This window comes from Ictalurus punctatus, chromosome 7 (assembly GCF_001660625.3).
Source record: "Ictalurus punctatus breed USDA103 chromosome 7, Coco_2.0, whole genome shotgun sequence".
Classification (NCBI taxonomy): Eukaryota; Metazoa; Chordata; class Actinopteri; order Siluriformes; family Ictaluridae; genus Ictalurus; species Ictalurus punctatus.
Window position 1 is genome coordinate 14,072,530 of NC_030422.2, and position 21,020 is coordinate 14,093,549.

General features: G+C 39.4%; 1 protein-coding gene across 3 annotated transcripts in view; it reads left to right on the plus strand.

Moving 5' to 3' along the window:
- Positions 1–21,001, plus strand: part of focad (focadhesin) — a 66,691-nt gene extending 45,690 nt beyond the window's left edge. For all 3 annotated transcript variants that reach the window (XM_017472195.3, XM_017472196.3, XM_017472197.3), the window contains 25 exons: positions 369–557; positions 772–893; positions 1,365–1,457; positions 2,232–2,320; positions 5,502–5,543; positions 5,917–6,025; positions 6,269–6,385; positions 6,974–7,212; positions 7,839–7,928; positions 11,190–11,337; positions 11,467–11,586; positions 11,734–11,856; positions 12,621–12,698; positions 14,018–14,089; positions 14,221–14,323; positions 14,836–14,916; positions 15,055–15,183; positions 15,932–16,047; positions 16,244–16,504; positions 16,603–16,692; positions 17,155–17,332; positions 18,022–18,119; positions 18,815–19,066; positions 20,078–20,141; positions 20,333–21,001. In XM_017472195.3, the coding sequence (XP_017327684.1) occupies positions 369–557; positions 772–893; positions 1,365–1,457; positions 2,232–2,320; positions 5,502–5,543; positions 5,917–6,025; positions 6,269–6,385; positions 6,974–7,212; positions 7,839–7,928; positions 11,190–11,337; positions 11,467–11,586; positions 11,734–11,856; positions 12,621–12,698; positions 14,018–14,089; positions 14,221–14,323; positions 14,836–14,916; positions 15,055–15,183; positions 15,932–16,047; positions 16,244–16,504; positions 16,603–16,692; positions 17,155–17,332; positions 18,022–18,119; positions 18,815–19,066; positions 20,078–20,141; positions 20,333–20,406 (3,077 nt within the window). In that variant the 3' untranslated portion in view covers positions 20,407–21,001. The remainder of the gene's footprint in view (positions 1–368; positions 558–771; positions 894–1,364; positions 1,458–2,231; positions 2,321–5,501; positions 5,544–5,916; positions 6,026–6,268; positions 6,386–6,973; positions 7,213–7,838; positions 7,929–11,189; positions 11,338–11,466; positions 11,587–11,733; positions 11,857–12,620; positions 12,699–14,017; positions 14,090–14,220; positions 14,324–14,835; positions 14,917–15,054; positions 15,184–15,931; positions 16,048–16,243; positions 16,505–16,602; positions 16,693–17,154; positions 17,333–18,021; positions 18,120–18,814; positions 19,067–20,077; positions 20,142–20,332) is intronic.
- Positions 21,002–21,020: the final 19 nt, after the last annotated feature.

Genomic DNA, 21,020 nt, shown 5'->3' on the forward strand with positions numbered 1-21,020 from the left:
TCTGTGAAGAGACTGTGTTTGCTGTAAGCCAATGAGGTCAGTGACTTTACCCTTGTCAGTGTGTAATTCCCTCACACAAAGTGTGCATTCACCCCATAACAGGCTTTTTGTTTCCCCATTTAATCCTAAACATTTTATGGTGAGCTTAGGGTTCAGTGTCTGACACCACAGACAAGCTGGAACAGGTTAAGATTTGGCAACAAGGAGACAGGAAAGATCTGATCATGTCCATAGGGAGAGAGAGTGTGAGTCACATGAAAATGCAAGAATGACAAGAATGAAGAGAATTTAATATTGCTTTTAATGATTTTTTTTTTTTAAATAGTAATTTAACCTGATAAAATTTAACTTGTCTCCTACATCAACAGCACTTGAGACCTTCCTAACAGCTCTCATAAGACAAGAGATGAGCCAAATGCCTCGTGGAGTATACCATTTAGCCCTGAGAGGTGGGAACTTGCGCTCTGACCACGGCAAAACTGTCGCTGGAGTCCCTGCCTTCATGCTGAAAACGTATGAGAAGAACAAGCAGCCAGGTCTGAAACCTGGTCTTGCAGGTACCGACACTGGGACTCGGATATCATTAAAGAAAAGCCCACACTGATCAAATACATGTTTAGAAAAATTTAACTAACAGTCAGTGATGTGTTCCTTTTTGATTCTGTAACTAGCAGAGCGTCTACCCCTTGCACAGACAATGCTCAGGAGCTCTTTAAATAAGAACAGCAGGCTTCAGCAGAACTTTGAGATGTAATGACTTGTTCGTTTCAGCCGGTTTGCTGCTCTGTTACGACCTCCCTGTCCAGACTGACAGAGACGGACGACCAATTAGCCGCTTCATGGTCAGCAGAGGGCGGAGCTTCCAGCAGATGTTAACCACCCTCATCCATGAGGTAGAACACCTGTTGCTTTATTATATTTATATATATATATAAATATATAACTTATACACACACACAGCAAACCCATCCATTTTCTATAACGCTTATCTGAGCCTATACCAGGGAACTCGGGGCACAAAGTGGGGTACACTCTGGACACAATCACACACACACATTCACTCACTACAGACAATTTGGAAAGGCTAGTAAGCTTACAATGCATGTCTTTGGACTGGAGGAGGAAACCGGAGTACCTGGAGGATACCCCCCCCCCAAAGCCCAGGGAGAACATGCACTCTGTGCACAAGGGGCCGAAGGTGGGAATCGGACCCCCAACCCCAGGGGTGCAGGCAAAAATGCTAACTACTAAACCATCGTGCCACCCTATTTAGCAGTATTTCTATGTTAAAATGTCTCTATTATACATTCAAAATGTAATTTTACCTCATATCTCTTCATGTCACTTATCATTCTCTCTGTCAGGTGAACATCCAGCCTTCAGAGTGGCACCGCTCCCTTCTCCTGCCTCAGGCATGGCGCGGCTTTTTGAGCCGGGCATACCATGCTGTCCTACAGGTGTGTGTGTGTGTGTGTGTGTGTGTATGTATATGTAAGATGACACATTTGTGTTGTTTGGACCTCTTTGAGTTGATCTGTCAGTACTCCATCAAACACGTTCCTAAGCACACTCACAGAACCATACCAACTGCAACATCAAAGAATCAAACATAGCTGAAAGCATATACCTCCAATTGCAGTTAATTACCACTCAGTGTCATCAGGAAGAGGAAAGCTTTCAATGCACCAGCACAGACATGAAAGGGTTTTTCAAGTATGTGAAATGCCTACAGATCCTCTGTTGTCAGACATTCGTTCTTCATGAAAGGTCACTGTAGTACACTAGGACTGCACATGTTATGGTTAAATTCACATTTCCATAGCAGCCTGTCGAAGACTATTTCTAAATCCAGTGTATTGATTATTATGAGAGTAGTAGCCCCAGGGTCTGGATTTACAAAGCATCTCAGACTAGCAATCTTGCTTGAGGATTCTTAAACACACACAAGTGCTGCTGTCTTATGCACTTTTTAAAACCCCATCTGCTGCTTTATAGACTCTACTTGAGCTATAAGCTTTGTAGCTCATAATATTGCTCACCCATCTGCTCACTGATTGCCCACTAGACAAGGAGAAGGGGCTTCTAATGGCTCACTCTGCAATGCTTGAGAAGCACTTGTTCCATGTGTTAAGCTTATAGTCAACATCTTACATCAGGGTAATTAATGAGTTTGTTGTTTGCAATGGATTCTCTGTTTGTTGTGGTGATTACTAAGATTGGCGCTCCCTTAGGGGCGTAAGGCCGAGCTGGAGATGCTGCAAAAGCAAGGGAAAGAGAGTCCTGAGGAGCTGCAGTATAAACAGCACTGTGCCTGGCTCTGGTGAGTCTGTGATTGTGCAACACATGCACACACAGCATGAATGACTTACTTTCTCCATGCCAACTTCATTCATTTCCATCCATTATGCCTAACATTAAGCCTTCTTATCTTTATCTCAAACATTCGGGGCAGGCTGACTTTCTGGAACTTGTATTGTTAAGAATTCCTCCCATGATTGAGCTGTACCTGCGGTTGCCACTCTAGAAGCAATAATGTATTAATCCTGTCTAGCTTTTTTCGTTTCTTTTTTCTTCTTCTTCTTCTTTTTTTTTTACAGTCGGTAATTGCCACTATTATTAAGATTTCTGTTCTCTCTGTTTGTGAGTTGATAAACTCTCCAAAAAGGAAAAAAAATAAATACATTGTGTGTTTGTAGTAGAGGTTTCATTAGCACACACACATTTAAAGAGCAAATATACTGTATGGGGCCTAAAGAAGCCACTCCTACAACCCTTCTCTTCGTGCTTATATCACCACCATTCTTACAGCCATGCAGTCTGTTAGCACATTATATGGAAATAACCCATGTTTCTAATTTGGCACCCTGAGCTAATAAGTCACAATAAACTCCACTATACTCTTTGAATACATACATGTTATGAAAAATTTGAAAAGGGAAAGAAATAAAAATCAAATCCAGTGTTTAACTCAATTTAACTCAATCCAGTCAATTAACATAAATCCATTGAAGGTTTATATATATATATATATATATATATATATATATATATATATATATATATATATATATATATATATATATATATATATATATATATATATATATATATATATATATATCCTTTTTTATAAATGACCCTTGTTGTTGATGTGGGGAAAAGGCCCCAAATAAATGTCGCTTAAGACAGTGATTCCCAAACTTTTCCAGGGCGAGGCCCCCCAAATGGCATTAACATTTGACCAAGGCCCCCCTTTTGCAAGATGTCTTTAAAACACGTTAAAAATACAGACTTCTGAAAATATCCCCCTTTTTTAATTAATAATTACATCTTTACATTACATTAGGAATTGATTGTGTGTGTGGGGGGGGTTGTCTGAGAGTGAGAATTAATTTTCACAGCAAATTGTTGAGGCCCCCAGGCGCCCCCTACTTTCTTTTCATGTTTTTTTTTTTGTTTGTTTGTTTTTTTGCATTACAATCATAATTAAAATTATCATAAAACAACAATGTATCCTAGATGTAAGTAGTTATGACAGTCGTGCTTTTTTGTGGATGAATTTCAAGTGCCGATCTATTGCGGCAGATATAGTACACCCAATAGGTTATAGATCATACACTAATCAGCCACAACATTAAAACCACCTGCCCAATATTGTGTAGGTCCCCCTTGTGCCTCCAGAACAGCTCTGACCTCTGAAGGTGTGCTGTGGTATCTGGCACCAAGACGTTAGCAGCAGATCCTTTAAGTCCTGTAAGTTGCAATGTGGAACTTCTCCATAGATCAGACTTGTCTGTCCAGTACATCTCACAGATGTGCAATCAGATTGAGATATGGGAGATTTGGAGGCCAAGTCAACACCTTGAACTCTGTCATGTTCCTCAAATCATTTCTGAACAATTTTTGCAGTGTGGCAGGAAGCATTATCCTGCCGAAAGAGGCCACTGCCATTAGGGAATACCGCTGCCATGAAGGGGTGTACTTGGTTTGCAACAATGCTTAGGTAGGTGGTACGTGTCAAAGTAACATCCACACAAATGCTAGGATCCAAAGTTTCCCAGCAGAATATTGTACAGAGCATCACACTGACTCCACTGCGTTGCCTTCTTCCCATAGTGCATCCTGGTACCATATGTTCCCCAGGTAAGCGACGCACATACATCCGGCTGTACAGATGATGTAAAAGACACCATGATTCATCAGGCAAGGCCACCTTATTCCACTCCACCATGGTTCTGATGCTCACGTACCCATTGTAGGCACTTCCAGCGGTGGACAGGGGTCAGCATGGGCACTCTGACCGATCTGCAGCTACACAGCCCCATACAAAGCGAGCTGTGATGCACTGTGTGTTCTGACACCTTTCTATCAAAGCCAGCATTAACGTTTTCAGCAATTTGTGCTACAGTAGCTCTTCTGTGGGATCGGACCAGACAGGCTAGCCTTCACTCCCCCGCATATCAATGAGCCTTGGGCACCCATGACCTTGTTGCCAGTTCACTGGTTGTCCTTCCTTGGACCACTTTTGTTAGGTACTAACCACTGCATACCGGGAACACCCCACAACACCTGCTGTATTGGAGATGCTCTGACCCAGTCATCTAGCCATAACACTTTGGCCCTTTGTCAAAGTTGCTCAGATCCTTACGCTTGCCCATTTTTCCTGCTTACAACACATCAACTTCGACAACTGATTGTTGACTTGCTGCCTAATATATCCCACTCCTTGACCGGTGCCATTGTAATGAGATAATCAATGTTATTCACGTCACCTGTCAGTGGTTTTAATGTTATGGCTGATCAGTGTATTTGCTATACCTTTTGTAGTGAGCATATACAGTATATTTACTAAAAGCCATTTGTGATTCAAATTTTTTAAGGAATTATGGACTGTTAAAAGAATTAACATAGATGCAAAATTTCAGCAGCTTATTAGTGAATGTAAGGAAGTTCACATAACATTCTGTAATGTTCTGTTCTGTAATGTTATGCATGTATGGCACAATGGATTTATTTCCCATCTGTAGCTATCAGTTGCAACTGTCTCTCTCTCTCTGTGTGTGTGTGTGTGTGTGTGTGTGTGTTGACCTTGTGAGAATGTGTGGCTGGTCCTCACAAGAATTGTAAAAAAATTATTATTATTATTATTATTTATTTATTTTACAAAACTTTAAATAATAATAAAAAAACAACCCTATTAGGGTTGAAGATGAAGATCCTCACAAGGAAAAACGTGTGTGTGTGTGTGTGTGTACGTGTTGACAGGGTCACTAGACTAGATCTGGCCCCAAAGACAGTGCCTAATGAAGAATGGCTTAGGTTGTAGAGTAATGGGAATTTGTAGAGAAGAGGGGTGGGGGCAAGCTGGTGGTGTATTTGAAGTAGTGTGCAGTGGTGTGTTACCTTGACTCTTAAATCATTGCCTGTAGGGATGAAAGGTTGACCTGTGTGTCTGCACTATGCAGTAAATCAGCTCTCCTTTGCTCTCTCCCTCTCTTCAGGGTCAGGGACCAGCTGACTGATGTGGTGAAGGCTGCAGCCAAGTGAGTAACAGAGGCTAATGCCGTCCTTCCCCCCTGTAATAAGTTCTCTCTGTAATCCTCATTAGTGACCTGGTTCTGAGTACTAAGGAACCCCAGGCACAAATTAAACCAACTTTTAGCCTTAAGTAAGGATTTTAATAGTGAAATCCCATTAGCCAGACAGAGGTGTCAGTCTAAAATAAAATAATGCACTCTAGCAAATACATGCTGGCTTTAAAAGATCAATTAAATGAAATCTCAATACCAGAACAAAGGCAAATGGGTATATCCATAGTAATTAGACACAAGGTCATAGTTTGTCTGACTGGAAGTCAGGGGCAGTTAATCAGACTCTGTGTGTGTGTACATGTGTTCGTGTTTGTGTGTGTTTCAGGGACAGTCCTGTGGTCCAGGGAAACTGCATCCTTGCTCTAAGTGGTCTTGCTGTTGTCCTGAGCCGCCATGAGAGCAGCCTTCCTGCCCAGAGCGATGGACAAGTCGAGGTAAAGAAACTATGCTGATGGATCCAGAGCCTGTTTCTGGAACACTGAGCTGGGGTGGGAAAACACCCTGTATGGAATATCAGGATAAACATTTCATTCCAACCTCATTCGGTGTACTTTACTCCATTATAGGTGTAAACATTGATTTTTAATGTTTCAGTTACATTATAAGGCTGTGTGTAAATCAATAAAGCAAAGACATTTGATATTACATAGTGACACTCGTGTATTTTGTGCCTGCAGGTTGGTCCAGAGATCCTACCCACTGCCCACTGGCTATATATGGTGATTGACACTCTCCTTAGCATCGTGAGCAGCAGCAGTCGGCCCAAAGGACAAGTTTTCCCCTGGTTTGTTCATGTAAGTACTGCACCAATTCTCCATACACCAATTAACCACTCATCATTTACACAAGGAAAGCTAATGTAACACTAGTTACACTCCCTTCCGAAACTATTGGAACGGCAAGGCCTATACATTTGTAGGCTATTTATACTAATATATATTAATTGGGTGCTCTGATACAAAAGGTTCTATGTTTTATGTTGTTAAACATATCTAGCTGTAAATACCAGGAAATACCTGTAAAAGTTAAGAATCCTAATCTCTCATTTCATATGTCTTTGGCATACAGCACAAACAAATGAATTGACCTTGCTGATCCACTAGTTTTCGAGGGGACTGTATAGGAAAAATCCTATGAATAATATAGAGATGTAAGATATAGGAAAATGATGTAGAAAAGCAGGACAATCTTGGCAAAAATATATTGGAAATAAAGAGAATTCAATAAATCCAGTAAATGACTGGGGGAAAAAACTCCTCTGACACACAGTGTCAATTTACACTCTAAACACAGCAAATCATAATGTCAGTTTGGTCTGTTACTGTATAACACAGGAATAAAAGCGTATGACTAACACTAGGTCTCTTTTTCTCCCACTGAAGCGTTCATACTCGGGCGAGAACACAGCCAGTGCCATTGCTCGCTCCTGTGCTGCATTGGGCCTGGCAATGCTAGTTCCTGTCCTGGTCACCTCACACAGGGATGCAGTGCCCTCTATACAGGACACTTTACAAGCAGGCCTGCCCGGTGTGCCCACTGCAGACGACTCTCAAGCTGTGCAGTTCCACAGCGGCTTGGCATTAGGTATGCTGATGGCCTGGCTTAACGAGGAGAAAGTCAGGTAAACAGCACATTACCATCAGACTAGTCTCATGTTCACGGGTTGCAAAAAGTTGGAACAAACAATTGTCTAGAATGTCTTTGTATACTGTAACATTACGATATCTTCTTTACTGTAACTAAGGGGCAGTGCACGTTTCTGGCCACAACCGTCATGTTGAATTTTGCAATCTGATAGACAGCCTGTGTTTTTACACTTCAGTGCACCAGTTTTGAGTAGGGGAACAAACTTTTGAAACACAATTAGTATTTCGAATTCCATGAAAAATATTCTTGGAATGAAGTGTTTAAGTGTTATTACATAGTTTTGTTTGAAGCAGTTAATGGTGATTAAATGAGTGCTTACTGACAGCTGTGGGGGAAAAGTCTGTGGTTGGGCATCTGCCATGTAAGATAATTTGCCGCTTTATGTGTGCGGTATGCACGTACGCAGTTATTGATGAAACATAACAGACTCTAGTGACTGCTTTAAACCTGGCTTGTAAGACTAGGTCTAGTCATCACACCAAGGTTTTTTTTTTGTGTAAGAAACAATATTACATATTACGGTGTGTGTGTGTGTGTGTGTGTGTGTGTGTGTGTGTGTGTGTGTGTTGGTGTGTGTGTGCGCGTATGTATTGTTCACAGTGACATTGGTGGGCAGACCATGTGGGAACTGCTGCTGAGCTCTTTGGAGCATCTTGAATCATGCTGTTTCAACACCCAGCTGGAATATAAGTATGTCCTAAAAGCTTTTCTTGCTTTGTATATGTTTCCTTGCTTTTTATGTTTTGTTTTGTTTTGTTTTGTTTTGTTTTGTTCTGTTTTCTTTTGTACGAAAACAAATTTAAATGAGCACTTCAGCTCTAATGAAATGCACACAATATTTATTTTATTTTTTTTAGCCCAAATGCAGTCAATTACCCAAGATACAGTGGTGCTTAAAAGTTTGTGAACCCTTTAGAATTTTCTATATATCTGCATAAATATGACCTTAAACATTATCAGATTTTCACACAAGTCCTAAAAGTTGATCGTGAGAACCCAATTAAACGAATGAGACAAAAATATTATACTTGCTCATTTATTTATTGAGGAAAATGATCCAATATTATATTTCTGTGAGTGGTAAAAGTATGTGAACCTTTGCTTAAAGTATAGGTGTGACCCTCTTATGCAGCAATAACTGCAACTAAACATTTGCGGTAACTGTTGATCAGTCCTGCACATCGGCTTGGAGGAATTTTAGCCTGTTCCTCAGTACAGAACAGCATCAACTCTGGGATGTTGGTGGGTTTCCTCACATGAACTGTTTGCTTCAGGTCCTTCCACAACATTTCTATCGGATTAAGGCCAAGACTTTGACTTGGCCATTACAAAACATTAACTTTATTCTTCTTTAACCATTCTTTTGTAGAATGATTTGTGTGTTTAGGGCTGTTGTCTTGCTGTATGACCCACCTTCTCTTGAGATTCAGTTCACTGACAGATATCCTGGTATAATGCAGAATTCATTGTTCCGTCAATGATGGCAAGTCGTCCTGGCCCAGATGTAGCAAAACAGGCCCAAACCATGATACTACCACCACCACGTTTCCCACTTGCGATAAAGTTCTTCTGCTGGAATGCAGTATTTTTCTTTCTCCAAACATAAAGCTTCTCTTTTAAACCAAAAAGATTTGGTCTTAGTCTTCTGTCCACATGATCTTTGAACTGCAGACAAACAGCAGTGTTCATTTTGGAGAGCAGTGGTTTTCTTCTTGCAACCCTGCCATGCTCACCATTGTTGTTCAGTGTTCTCCTGATGGTGGACTCATGAATGTTAACATTAACCAGTGTGAGAGCGGGCTTTAGTTGCTTAGAGGTTACCCTCGGTTGTGACCTCTGTGACCTTTGTGACCTTTGTGACCTCGTGGACTATTACACATCTTGCTCTTGGAGTGATTGTTGTTGGTCGACCACTCCTGGGGAGGGTAACAATGGTCTTGAATTTCCTTGATTTGTACTCACTCTGTCTGACTGTGGATTGGTGGGGTCCAAACTCTTTAGAGATGGTTTTGCAACACTTTCCAGCCTAATGAGCATCAACATTTTGCTTGTATCTTTCTCATTTGTAAGTCGCTTTGGATAAAAGCGTCTGCTAAGTGAATAAATGTAAATGTAAACATCTCTTTTTCTGAGGTTCTCAGAAATCTTTGTTCTTGCCATGATACACTTATACAAACGTGTTATGAAGATCAGACTTTGATAGATCCCTGTTCTTTAAATAAAACAGGGCGCTCACTCACACCTGATTGTCATCCAATTGATTGAAAACAAATGACTCTAATTTCACCTTCAAATTAACTGATAATCCTACAGGTTCACATACTTTTGTCACTCACAGATATGTAATATTGGATCATTTTCCTCAATAAATAAATGACCAAGTATAATATTTTTGTTTCGTTGGTTTAATTGGGTTCAATTAATCTACCTTTAGGACTTGTGTGAAAATCTGATGATGTTTTAGGTCAAATTTATGCAGATAATATATAAAATTCTATATATCACTGAATGTTTGGTTTCTGAAGGTTATTTCTTTAGTTGTACAAATAAGGTCATATGTCAATTTAGTATCATGCAAACTGCATCACATACTTGCATCAAGGAATAATTTAACTCTTTAATACAATTTATACATAAGCAGTTTCATGAAGCAGTCAATCTTTGGGGTGATAAATATGACAAAAATATCATATCACTATTCTTAAGATAAGATAATACTTTATTAATCCCCAGACGGAGAAATGTGGGTGTCACAGCAGCCGAATGACAGGTGAAGAAAAAAGAGATAGTAAGGAGAAAAATACAGGGATATATAAAGAATACAGTGAATGCATATATAAATACATATATAAACATAAGCGCAAACTATATTTGTACATATGAACAATATGTACAGCAAACCAATATGTACAGTCACACTACATATAGCCCATATACATATCACATATGTATAGTATACACAATACTATATACATATAGCAGCTGTATGGTATAACCAATATAGACCTATAACACATAATACTATAAAATAGTGATATGTAAACAATATAAATATTACAATATGCTACTAGTAGATACTAAATGACCAAGTATAATATTTTTGTTTCATTGGTTTATACATCATAGATATCACGTTTCTATGATGTACAATATGTAACCCAACGTTTAGGTTGAGTAGTGCTGAAATAAATAAATAAATAAATAAAAGCCTGTGTAAAACTGAGTTTGATGATATTTTTGTTTAATGTGTACTAAAATAAATTAACATTTATATACAATATGAAAATCTGTACAAATTTTACAATGTTAAAGATTAATAAAGTCAAAAATAAATATGTAAATAAATAAATAACATCACATCTACTAATCTCACAATATCCACAATATCTCAGTAAAGTGTATTGTGGCATATTTGATCACAATAGTGGTGATATATTTTCATATTTCCCAGACCTAGTCAGTGTTATACAAGCCAGGTTGGAATTATTTTATCATTCAGTAAACAACTGTACATTAATGGTCAATAGACAATTGTCCAGTAATGTACAATGTACAAAACTTTACAAAGGTTTTCCTCGTGAGCTTCATGCAGTACAGAGTGACTCCCATTGTCCTGATGAAGAAAGTGATCCCAACTTCAAGATGACTAATTCTAGTGATATGACACTTGGCTGTACTTTACTTTTTGTCCACTTTTCTAGCAGTATCAGTAAACAAATATGAAAAAGTCTGTTTGATTTGATATGATGTGAGGATTTTCCCATGCACTGTCCACAATACTAAACTACAGGCTATAAACGTATCTTAATTATCAACATTAGACTTGTAGCTCCAATGCAACACTAAGGGAACTTGTAATAATAAAAAGGACACTAATACAAACTCTCTCTCTCTCTTTCTCTCTCTAAACCCACCCCCCACCCCACCCCACCCCCCGTCTGTCTCTCTCAGTTCTGGCTGTGTTCTTGGTCTTGGGCTGCTACTCAGCTCTCTCTGTAGCAGCAGTGACATTGAGCAGCGAATGCGTGTGTCTGTCTCTCTGGACAGACTTCTTCAGAGCTTGCAGGACAGCAGGAGCATGGGACGCATGCAGCAGGAGGTCTTACTCACAACCCTACCCCTAAATAAGTGTGCTAATGCAGGATACAGCTTCCTGCTTTCCATGTGTACTTAAAGCTTTAGAAATAAAAGTTTTTTTTGCGTTTTTGTTGCTTAAAAATACCTGTAGGTTTTGGCATACTCTGTGGCATGTGCTGGAGTGTCAGCGTTTAGTTGTGGTATTATTGATGCCAGTAAAGCTGAGGAGGTGATGAACACTCTGCGATCCATGACTGAGGAGAGCCAGCAGGTGAGGACAAGCCGTGCCTTGATATCGCATTCAAGCTAATTCAGCAACTTTATTTGACATTTCTAAATAAAGGCTCATTTGTTGTGTGTACAAGGTGTGTGTTTATGATGTTCATGATAATACTCATTTGTGTGTTGTTGTGTGCAGACTCCAGGCTTGGCCCTCGCTCTGGGCCTCACTGTGCATGGGCTCTCGTCCAGCGGCCATGGTAAAACTGAGGACCTCCACCCTCGCCTGCTGTCTGCGTGGACCAAGATCCTGCTGGCAGAGGTATGTTTCATGACATGCATGCACAAGTTCATACTAAAAAATAATTAATAATCATAAAAGGTAAAAAAAAAAAAATCATTAGTAAAATATAGCTGAAAGCAGCGATGACGGGCCCAAGCATTATGGTGTTGATTGATCAAAAGCAAATACTTGTATGTAAAGCGTAACTCATTTCAACGCAAGATGTGCTACTTTGTTTATTGTTTATTGTTGATGATGTGAGCAGCCATGTTGATTTGTCGTCACTTGCTGAAGGATTGAGGAGACGAGTAGGAATTCCGAGTTGAGGGGGTGTTTTCTTTGTGTTTTTTAGTCAGCGGTCAGTCGGTATCATTCGTCCTGTCAGAGGGTACTGATTTTCCAGAGGAAAAAATGTGATTTTTAGATTAACAAAACAGAACTGAGACACCGAGTACACTTTCATGTCTGTCTTGTCGTAAGACCTAGGTATGCTAAGAATTCTCCTTACACGGTTGCATTTCTAAATGTTTATCCCTAGAGTATTCCTTTAACAATGCGGTATACGCTTAATCCTTAATAGCTCCGCTGATTGAATTCTGTCTCATTTGTATGGCACTAGATGGATATGGATACAAGCATCTGCCAAATGTCTAAATGAAAAAAGAAATTTCTGTAATGTTTTAACTTGGGTTAAGATGCTTTATTTTATTTTATTTTATTTTAGGATGAATCAAGACTTGTTACGCAGTCTTAGAATCAGAACTTTCTCGGTTTGTACTTCACTCCTTATTTTCATCTACCAGGGCTGTCCGACTATGCAGAGGCTGGCAGCTCTGAATGGAGTGATCGCTTTGGTGGGATCTGAGACTGCTTTCCTTCAGGTATGTCTCCTTAGAACAACTCTGTCTGTAGAAACCCATCATATTATTCTGACTGAGGCTGAAAATGATCGCAGATGTTGCTAGGATTATCCACTGCTCACAGTTAACAGTTTAATAAAGCCCAATTCAGCTGTAGGCTGCTGTTTTGTGTTTTGTATACAAGCAAGAAATCGCTTAAAAACCATTCAAGCTGCCCTCTGTGAAGCTTTGATGCATTCTGCTATTCTTTGATTTCTTTTATTGATTATCCTAAAAGCATTGGTTACAAATGAGTGGCTTTTAAAGCCAAGGCTATAAATGCTGCACTAACCAGCACTTTCTAAACAGCACTTTACTACCTGCTCATTTGCTCTTTCAACCTCAGGTCCATTATCACCAGCTTAGGTGGTGCCAGTCTGAAATGCCAGTCTCATACGGCTGCTGCCCTTTTTAAAACGCACACCTGTGCCAGCTTCGTCTTTGTGTGGCAAATTACACTCCTCAGTGCCCACCCACTTTACACACACACACACACACACACACACACACACACACACACACACACACTCACACAGAGCTGTCTCGCCATTTAAATGCAAATGCCACCATACTTGGATGGCAGCCAGGAAGTGTCTCCATAGTAACAGCAGAACTTGACAACGGGAGTGAGGGAAGGATTTTTCTCCCAGTGCTGAACGAAATCCTTGTGGATGTCTCTGATTACACAGCCCTCCCAAATGATGAAAAGATGCACTTAAATGAGACCCTGAATTACTTCAGACACGAGTGTCTCTTCCAAAATACGTTTCCAAAATACATTTCGGTGCATTCACTGGCTAACATCAGTGCTGATCATTTGGGGTGACATTTGTAAAAACTGAAAATGACTGATTGTTGTTTAGGTGAAATTGCAGTTTGAGAAAGAAAGAGAGAGAGAGAGAGAGAGAGCTAGCTTTGACACAGCCTAATGGAATCCAGCTGCCAGTTGGTGCTTTTTAAATCCTACCTTTATGAACAGTAAGCCTGTCAGACTGAAATTTTCAGAAACCAAGCAGCATATTCTGCTGTCACAAAACAGCATACCATAATAAAAAAAAATGACACTGGAGGAACATCAGCCATTTCTGGGAGTTGCGCTACTTCAATATTAGTCTTCTGGTAGTAATATTATTCTGTGCTTGCTATAGGGCAAAATAAAATCATTGACCACTCAGTGCTGGACTGTATGTAAAGAGAAATATCTGTATATCAGATATAACAAGTGATGGTCAGATATTCTGTAGTAGTCTGTGTCACATTGCTGTTGCATAAGAATAATTATTTTTCTCCGTCTCTCACAGCTCAGGAGTGAATCAGAGCAGTCCCCTCAGCAACAGAACAGACTAAATGAGGTTATAAGATCTATCACACAGGTGAGATGCTTTGCTGTTCTTGCATTCTGTCTTTTCATTTATTAACATCCCTAATACATAAAGCATAAATGATTTGTGTTGTAAATTGTTTGTCTTGTCTCTTTTCTCTCTGTCTTACTCTTGTTGCTCAGATCATCTCTTTCTCAGGAACAATAGGTCTGCAGTCTAATGGAGCATGTCTGGTGGCTCACCTGCATTTGGCTCACATGTCCAGCAGCCACAGTAGAACTGCAGGTAAGAGTGCTCTAAGTCAGGCATTCTCAAATGTTTTGCAGCCAGGGACCCTTTTAACAGTGAAATAAATTAAATGGACTCCTTTAGCACAGCTTAGATTAGTTTTTACGCATAAGCATAATCCAACTATTCAGATATTAGACTTATTTCTGTTCCTGATCTTTCCACCAAAGAATACATTTGGTATAAGTTAACCTTATTTCTAAGCTACTAGGCCTACTCTCTGAATGGATACTTGTATACTCTCTCTTCCCTGTCAATCATAGTGGCCTAGCCAATCATGGGCATCTGTGAGCTTGTGTATGTGGAAAGGGGCAGATATCACTTTCCTCCAAGTGTTCTCGCTGGTGGTGAATAGGCCAAGACCAAACTAGGGAGATTCCTGGGGTTCCCTGAGCCTTACTTTGAGAATAGTATGATATTGACATCACAGATGTTCTAACATCACAGAACAGGTGATACTTGATATGAAAATTTATTTTTGTCATTCTCTCACTCTGTGACTCACTCAGTGCCTCAAGACTTCAGCTATCTCCCAGAAAAGAGTATCCTCAGAGCATCAGTGTTCTATATTACTGAAGCTGGAAGGAAAGGTACTCAACTGGGCTTAATCATTCACATTCGTTTATTTTTAATTATTCTATATCTAAACATCGAATTGTCCTAAGTTTGACTCTCCAGCTGTTGCAAGCACACCTGTTTAACACATTCTTTTGTTCTCTTGGCTGCAGGACCTGAGACTATTGCTCCTGATTTGATAAAAGTAGTACTGGCTCCACTGGCCACAGTGGGCACTAGCTTCCAATATCCACCTGTTAACTGGAGCGCCATCCTCTCGCCTCTGATGAGACTCAACTTTGGTATAATTTCCCATTTGTTGCACTGGCCTTTTAAACCCCGAGTATGGGAAGGATTGCTATTTCTTCCATATTATTTGTTCCATGCTGTTTGTTTTATACTGTGAAATGACAAGGAATGAGTATAATGCCTATAATAGTGATATAATAATGAGCTGAGGAAAAAAGGCAATCAGTTGGCAACATTAACGTACATTTGAGAATGCAAGTTTGTTTACCCTGATTATTTTGACTTCTACTACTACTAATAATAATAATGAATTTGATATAACATTATATGTTATAATATAAGTGGGATAAATGCCACTAAATAAATATAGTAATCCCATAGGCATAATTGGACAAATGCTGCATCCCAATTCACCTACTACCCGTCCTAAATAATATCCGAGATTAGATTCAGTGTGTCCCAAATCGTAGTATGTTGAAATGAGCATCCCAGAGGTACCCGGATGGTCTGCTATTTCCGATAGATTTTTGAAGTGTGGATCCGTGGACACTTTTTCATAAATTATACAAGGACTAATGAATGAAGAAAAGCTGAAACGCAACGAGGAGTTAAGATAAGATATAACTTTATTAATCCTCCATAGGGGAAATTTAGGATTGCATACTTGCATACTGTTTTGCTACACACTCAAAAGTATGTACTTTTTCTTCACAAAACAAGTACATACTTTTAGTGTATAGTATGAGTAGGCGAACTGGGATTCAGCATGAGTGTGCGCTTGCTCTCATGTGCCCTCTGTAGGTGAAGAAGTGCAGCATCACTGTTTGGAGCTGGCTGCCAGTCAGGTACAGACTTCCTCCAGTGCCTCGCTGTTCCTGGGTGTGTGGCTCGCACCTCCTCTGGTCCACAGCCTCAGTGTGAGTGGACACTAGCACGGACATGTACATGTATACACTTTCAGGGGCATTATCAGTTTTCACTGAATATAAGCATTATTTCTGTGGAGATAGGATTACAAATATGTGAAACTCATGCACATACAGTAATGGATTTTTGGACATGTATCATGTTATAATGTTTTTAATAAATCACAAATTTGTATTCTCTGATCAGCAACACACCAGAGCACTCCTCTATGAAAGCCTGTGTTTCTGGATGAAGCACATAGCAGATGATAAGCTGCAGGTGTATGTGGAGAGTTTGGCTGTACAGCAGTTTAATCCAGACCAACGAGCTCAGTGTCTTTCTCTCTGCCTCTCCATCCTGCATGGCCTTGCTAAGGCTATGGCTCTACCCAACCCTGCCCAAAGCTGCTGGACTATCCTGTGTTCCACCACTGAGAAGATTTTTCACCTTTTACCTGATCACATACAGGTATGACCACACAGTCACTAGCTGGAGGCAGATGTTGTGAAAGTGATGGCTCGTCTGTAAAGAATGTAATTTGATGACTGTTGTTTAACTTCCTATAGGCACATGAGGTGAACCTCTATGAAGGGATCTGTTCCTGTTTGTCAGAAATGAGCGACACAGAGATTGACAGGATTGTCAAAGTCACTGAGGTACAAGTTAAACCACATGCGGCATAAATACATTTTAAACAAGCACCAATGGAAATCTGTTTTAAACAGCCATTTTTACCATTTTAAAAATATAAACAGTAACTCCATATGTAGACTGAAAGCATTCGATCAATCCACCATTAACGTCTTCATGAAGTGAATTATTTGATGATGTCATCAACATTGTTTATCTGTATAGGTTCTAGAGAGAGACTGTAAATTTTCAATTTGTATATCTTCTAAATGCGAATCCTGTCAATATTTTGGAGCACACTAATGTATAGATAAATTTAAGGGTTATCATATTGATACTAAAAGCCACGAAGCTTGAATTTTGATTTCATGTGGACTTTTATCTTGCACTCTTGTACACATTCTGGCATTTAGTCAATTTAATTTCACGCCTTCACTATTACCAAGTATCAGTTGACTGCTTTAATTGTGCTGTACTGCCCTCTACAGGCCAATGTGGAGAAGACCACCTTTATTCTGTCCTACTTAAGCTCAAAAGGCAGAATTCCACTCCTGGGCCTCAATGATGTCATCAGTACCGTTTTACAGAAGGGGAAACCAGAGCGAATCAGCTGGCTGCTAATGCAGTGCTTCTACCAGTCACGTTTGGCCTCTAGCCCTAACACAGGCAAGCCGACACCACAGTGTGCAGACAAAGTCCATATATTCTGATAGCTCACTATTACTATTAAGGGTTTTTGTTGAGAATGTAGAAAGGCATTATAATGTTTGCTGCTCCAGTAGAGAATTCAGTAGTGTTTTCTGGAATTCTTTCAAAGCAACCTGGTAGCAGGAACTGGATGTCTATGTTCAGAGAGCCAAAATGGTGTAAAGTCAAAGAAAGGTATCTGACAATAGAACCAGTGTGGTAATAAATTATACTTCACATTGTACATTTCAAGCAAGCAATACATTCTTGTAAATGCTGAGGGTTGAGGAAACATCTACAGGAATGCCTGTAGGAAAACTTATGGACTGGAAAACCATCCACCACTGAAGAAATCGCTATCTAATTAGTGGATGATATTAGACAGTTATCATGAATAAACACTCCTAGAAATAATGGCTCTTCACAGCTTCTACAGTTTTCTCAAGGGCTTCTTCATGGAAAAAGGAAACCCTTTAGGTTCTAGGATTCTACATAGAACTGTACTTATTTTTTAGTAATTAAAAAGTACACATTGAAAAGACAGGCAATTTGTAGCTTTCTGACAAAAACAAAACAGAGTAACAGGAAGTCAGTGGTTACCTTAGTGTACAAGATCATCTATGAGTTCTGCACTGTGTTCTCACATTTATAATTTCACTTGCCTTTAGGTGTGCCCAAACGAATGGAATGGCTTCTGGAGTTGATGGGGCACATCAGGAAAGTGCTGTATGGAGCACCTACTGTACAATATGATAATGCCAAAAAGGTACATAAGAATAACTACAATGCAATCCTGACCACTAGCAGAAGTACAGCTTTTGCAATGTTATGTTTTTGATCATCGCCATTGGACCTCGTATGAGTAGGTTAGACCAGTGGTTTTCAAAGTGGGGGCCACCAGGGGGCGCCCGGGGGGCCTCAACAATTTGGTGTGCCCATCCCTACCACTAGTGTTTTCTCTTTCTCACTCTGACAACCACACACACACACACACACACACACACACACACACACACACACACAGTAAATTCCTAATGTAATGTAAAGATGTAAGATGTAATTATTAATAATAAAAAAAAGGGGATATATTCAGAAGTCTGTATTTTTAATGTGTTTTAAAGACATCTTGCAAAAGGGGGGCCTCGGTCAAATGTTAATGCCATTTGGGGGCCTTTTCCTGGAAAGGTTTGGGAACCCCTGGGTTAGACAAGTGCTTAAATATATTTTACCGATTCCCCTACATTTGGTTGGCAACAAAAAATCCAATATGCAATATGGTACATAGAGTAGAAGCAATACGCTTCATCTATGTAACTCTGATCTGAACTGGAGAATGAGTTAAATCCATAGATAAAAACATTTATTTAATTTAATGTCATCTATGTGCATATAGTATGATTATATGCTTTAATATCTATATATTAGTGATGAACCTAAACACATTCTCAACCCCTGGCATAGGGCATCAGTTTCCTGCTGGATGTTTTTGCAGCTGCCGTGGTGTCATGGGCAGACCACCCCATGCCTCTTCTGATCGGCATCCGAGCCCAGTGGTTTCCATGGCAAAAGTTATCCAAACACATAGACTTGCCTCATGACCTCTACGTGAACACTGCATCCACCGAGGAGTCAGTTAAACAGTGTGTGCTGGCAGTGTCATACAGCCTAAAGCACCTGTTGGCCAAAGAGCCATGGAAAGCCCAGTCACAGAAGGTATGGTCTGTTGATATTAGTGACTATTGACAGTCTATTGATCTTTACTAAAGAACAGAGATTACTGAAATTGTGACTCAAGAAATGTAACATTAACTAAAATATTATTAATAATAATAACGTCATATATGAAAGGAATAAAACTAGATAGGGCCTGCTGTTCTAGGAAAATAATCCACAAAGCGGTGTTGTGTTGAGGCCCGACGTTAAAGCAACCACTCCTGAGTTATATGTACGTAAAAGAGTACATGCTGAAGTGTTTGATTCCGCTTATACCTCAGCAATTCACCAGTGATTTTTTTTTTTTTTAACTACAGATAAACACATCATAATTTTTATCAGTTTATAGTTATGTTTAATGTTGTGGAACGTCCACAACACGTTAGTTCCTTTTATTACTTATAGGTATCGCAGGCAAAAAGTACTTACCTGACTAGCCTCTGTTTTTGTTTTTTTCCCCCCCTCTCTCTCATGAAGTTAATGAGACAAATAAAATCAGAGATTTGTCATGTTACTATCAGTCCAGAAAGTGCAAAGTCATCTGTTCTGAAGACTTTGTCTGTGGAACAAAACCTAAAGAAACAGCTTTACTTTTACACTGTTACAAATTGCTGACCATGGAGACTTCTTCCATGAATGTTAAACAAATATCTCCTTACAAATCTTCACAGAAATCACGACTAGATGTTTTTTCCTTTTAAAGTAATGTTTATTAATCCACTCATTATAATTATAGATTATGTGGAGCATCTGTCGTTCAAGGCCCTTTGAGTTAGCTGATACTATACTTTGTGTACAGAACTACTGTAGAGCTGCTGTAGAAAATCAAGACCTTGTGAGCGACCAGACAAGAATTCAACATCAGTTTGGTTTACATAAAAATAGTCAAAAGTAATTCAGTTAGATATGGACATTTTAAAGAATTTTTTTTGGTTCTTATGTATTTTGTGTTGGATCTATATATCTGTGCAATATAGAAATGATTCTTGTATGTCCTTGGTTTTCCCTCAGTTCATTGACTGGCTCTTCAGCCTAACCGAAGCTCCTGAGGAATGTTTATCGCAGATAGCCAGAGGTGAGACACTGTAGCATCACTTTCAAATCTGCTGGTCATTGTCTGAACTCTGTGGTTAGAAGCCACAGCAGATTTTTTTTTTTGCAGACAGCACATTTTGCAGACTTTGTGTCCAGGATGCCAAAGACTATTATATTAATATACTTTAATATTTAACATAATATTTAACTTCTCTTTTCCTGTCTCCACAGCGGCCTTACTAGCATTGAAGTCTACCCCAGAGTTCAAGAAGAAGACCGTATGGACGAGAGCGTATGGCTGGTGATCTTCCAAAGGAGTGCTTTATAAAAGTACCTGTATCATACAGGATACACAGTATGCATATATGCGTGTCCTCCACTGGAGGACCTTCAATTAGATTTGTCCTTGTCTACATGTCTGTCAAAAACTGTTTCTGTTTTGTAAAAACAAAAACCGTGGACACTTTAGAGAAATGATCCAGATTAAAACCTGAAACAGTAATGTTCCATACAGTAAAACATCAAAGCACTTCCATGTTTCACGTTGACCTGAAAATTATTAGCATGCTTTTGGAAAGACACTGTTACATCAGTTTGAATGTATTACCATAATATACCAGTGCCAAACTGACATCATTTAGACGTTTACTACGAAAATGTGCAGCATTCAGTCTTATTTTATTGTTATTACGTTCCATTTCTCTGCTACCATGTGTGTGTGAGTGTGTGAGAGAGAGAATGGGTAAATGAGAAACAGTGAAAAGTGCTTTGGAACTGCTAAGGTTAAAAAAAGTGTTATATAAGTGCAGACCATTTACCATTTCAAGTGCCATGTTGTATAACTGTAGGTATGCCATATCCTCTTAGTCTTAATTGCCAAAAATATGTGAATGCCGATGGGTATTTTGGAATCATGTCC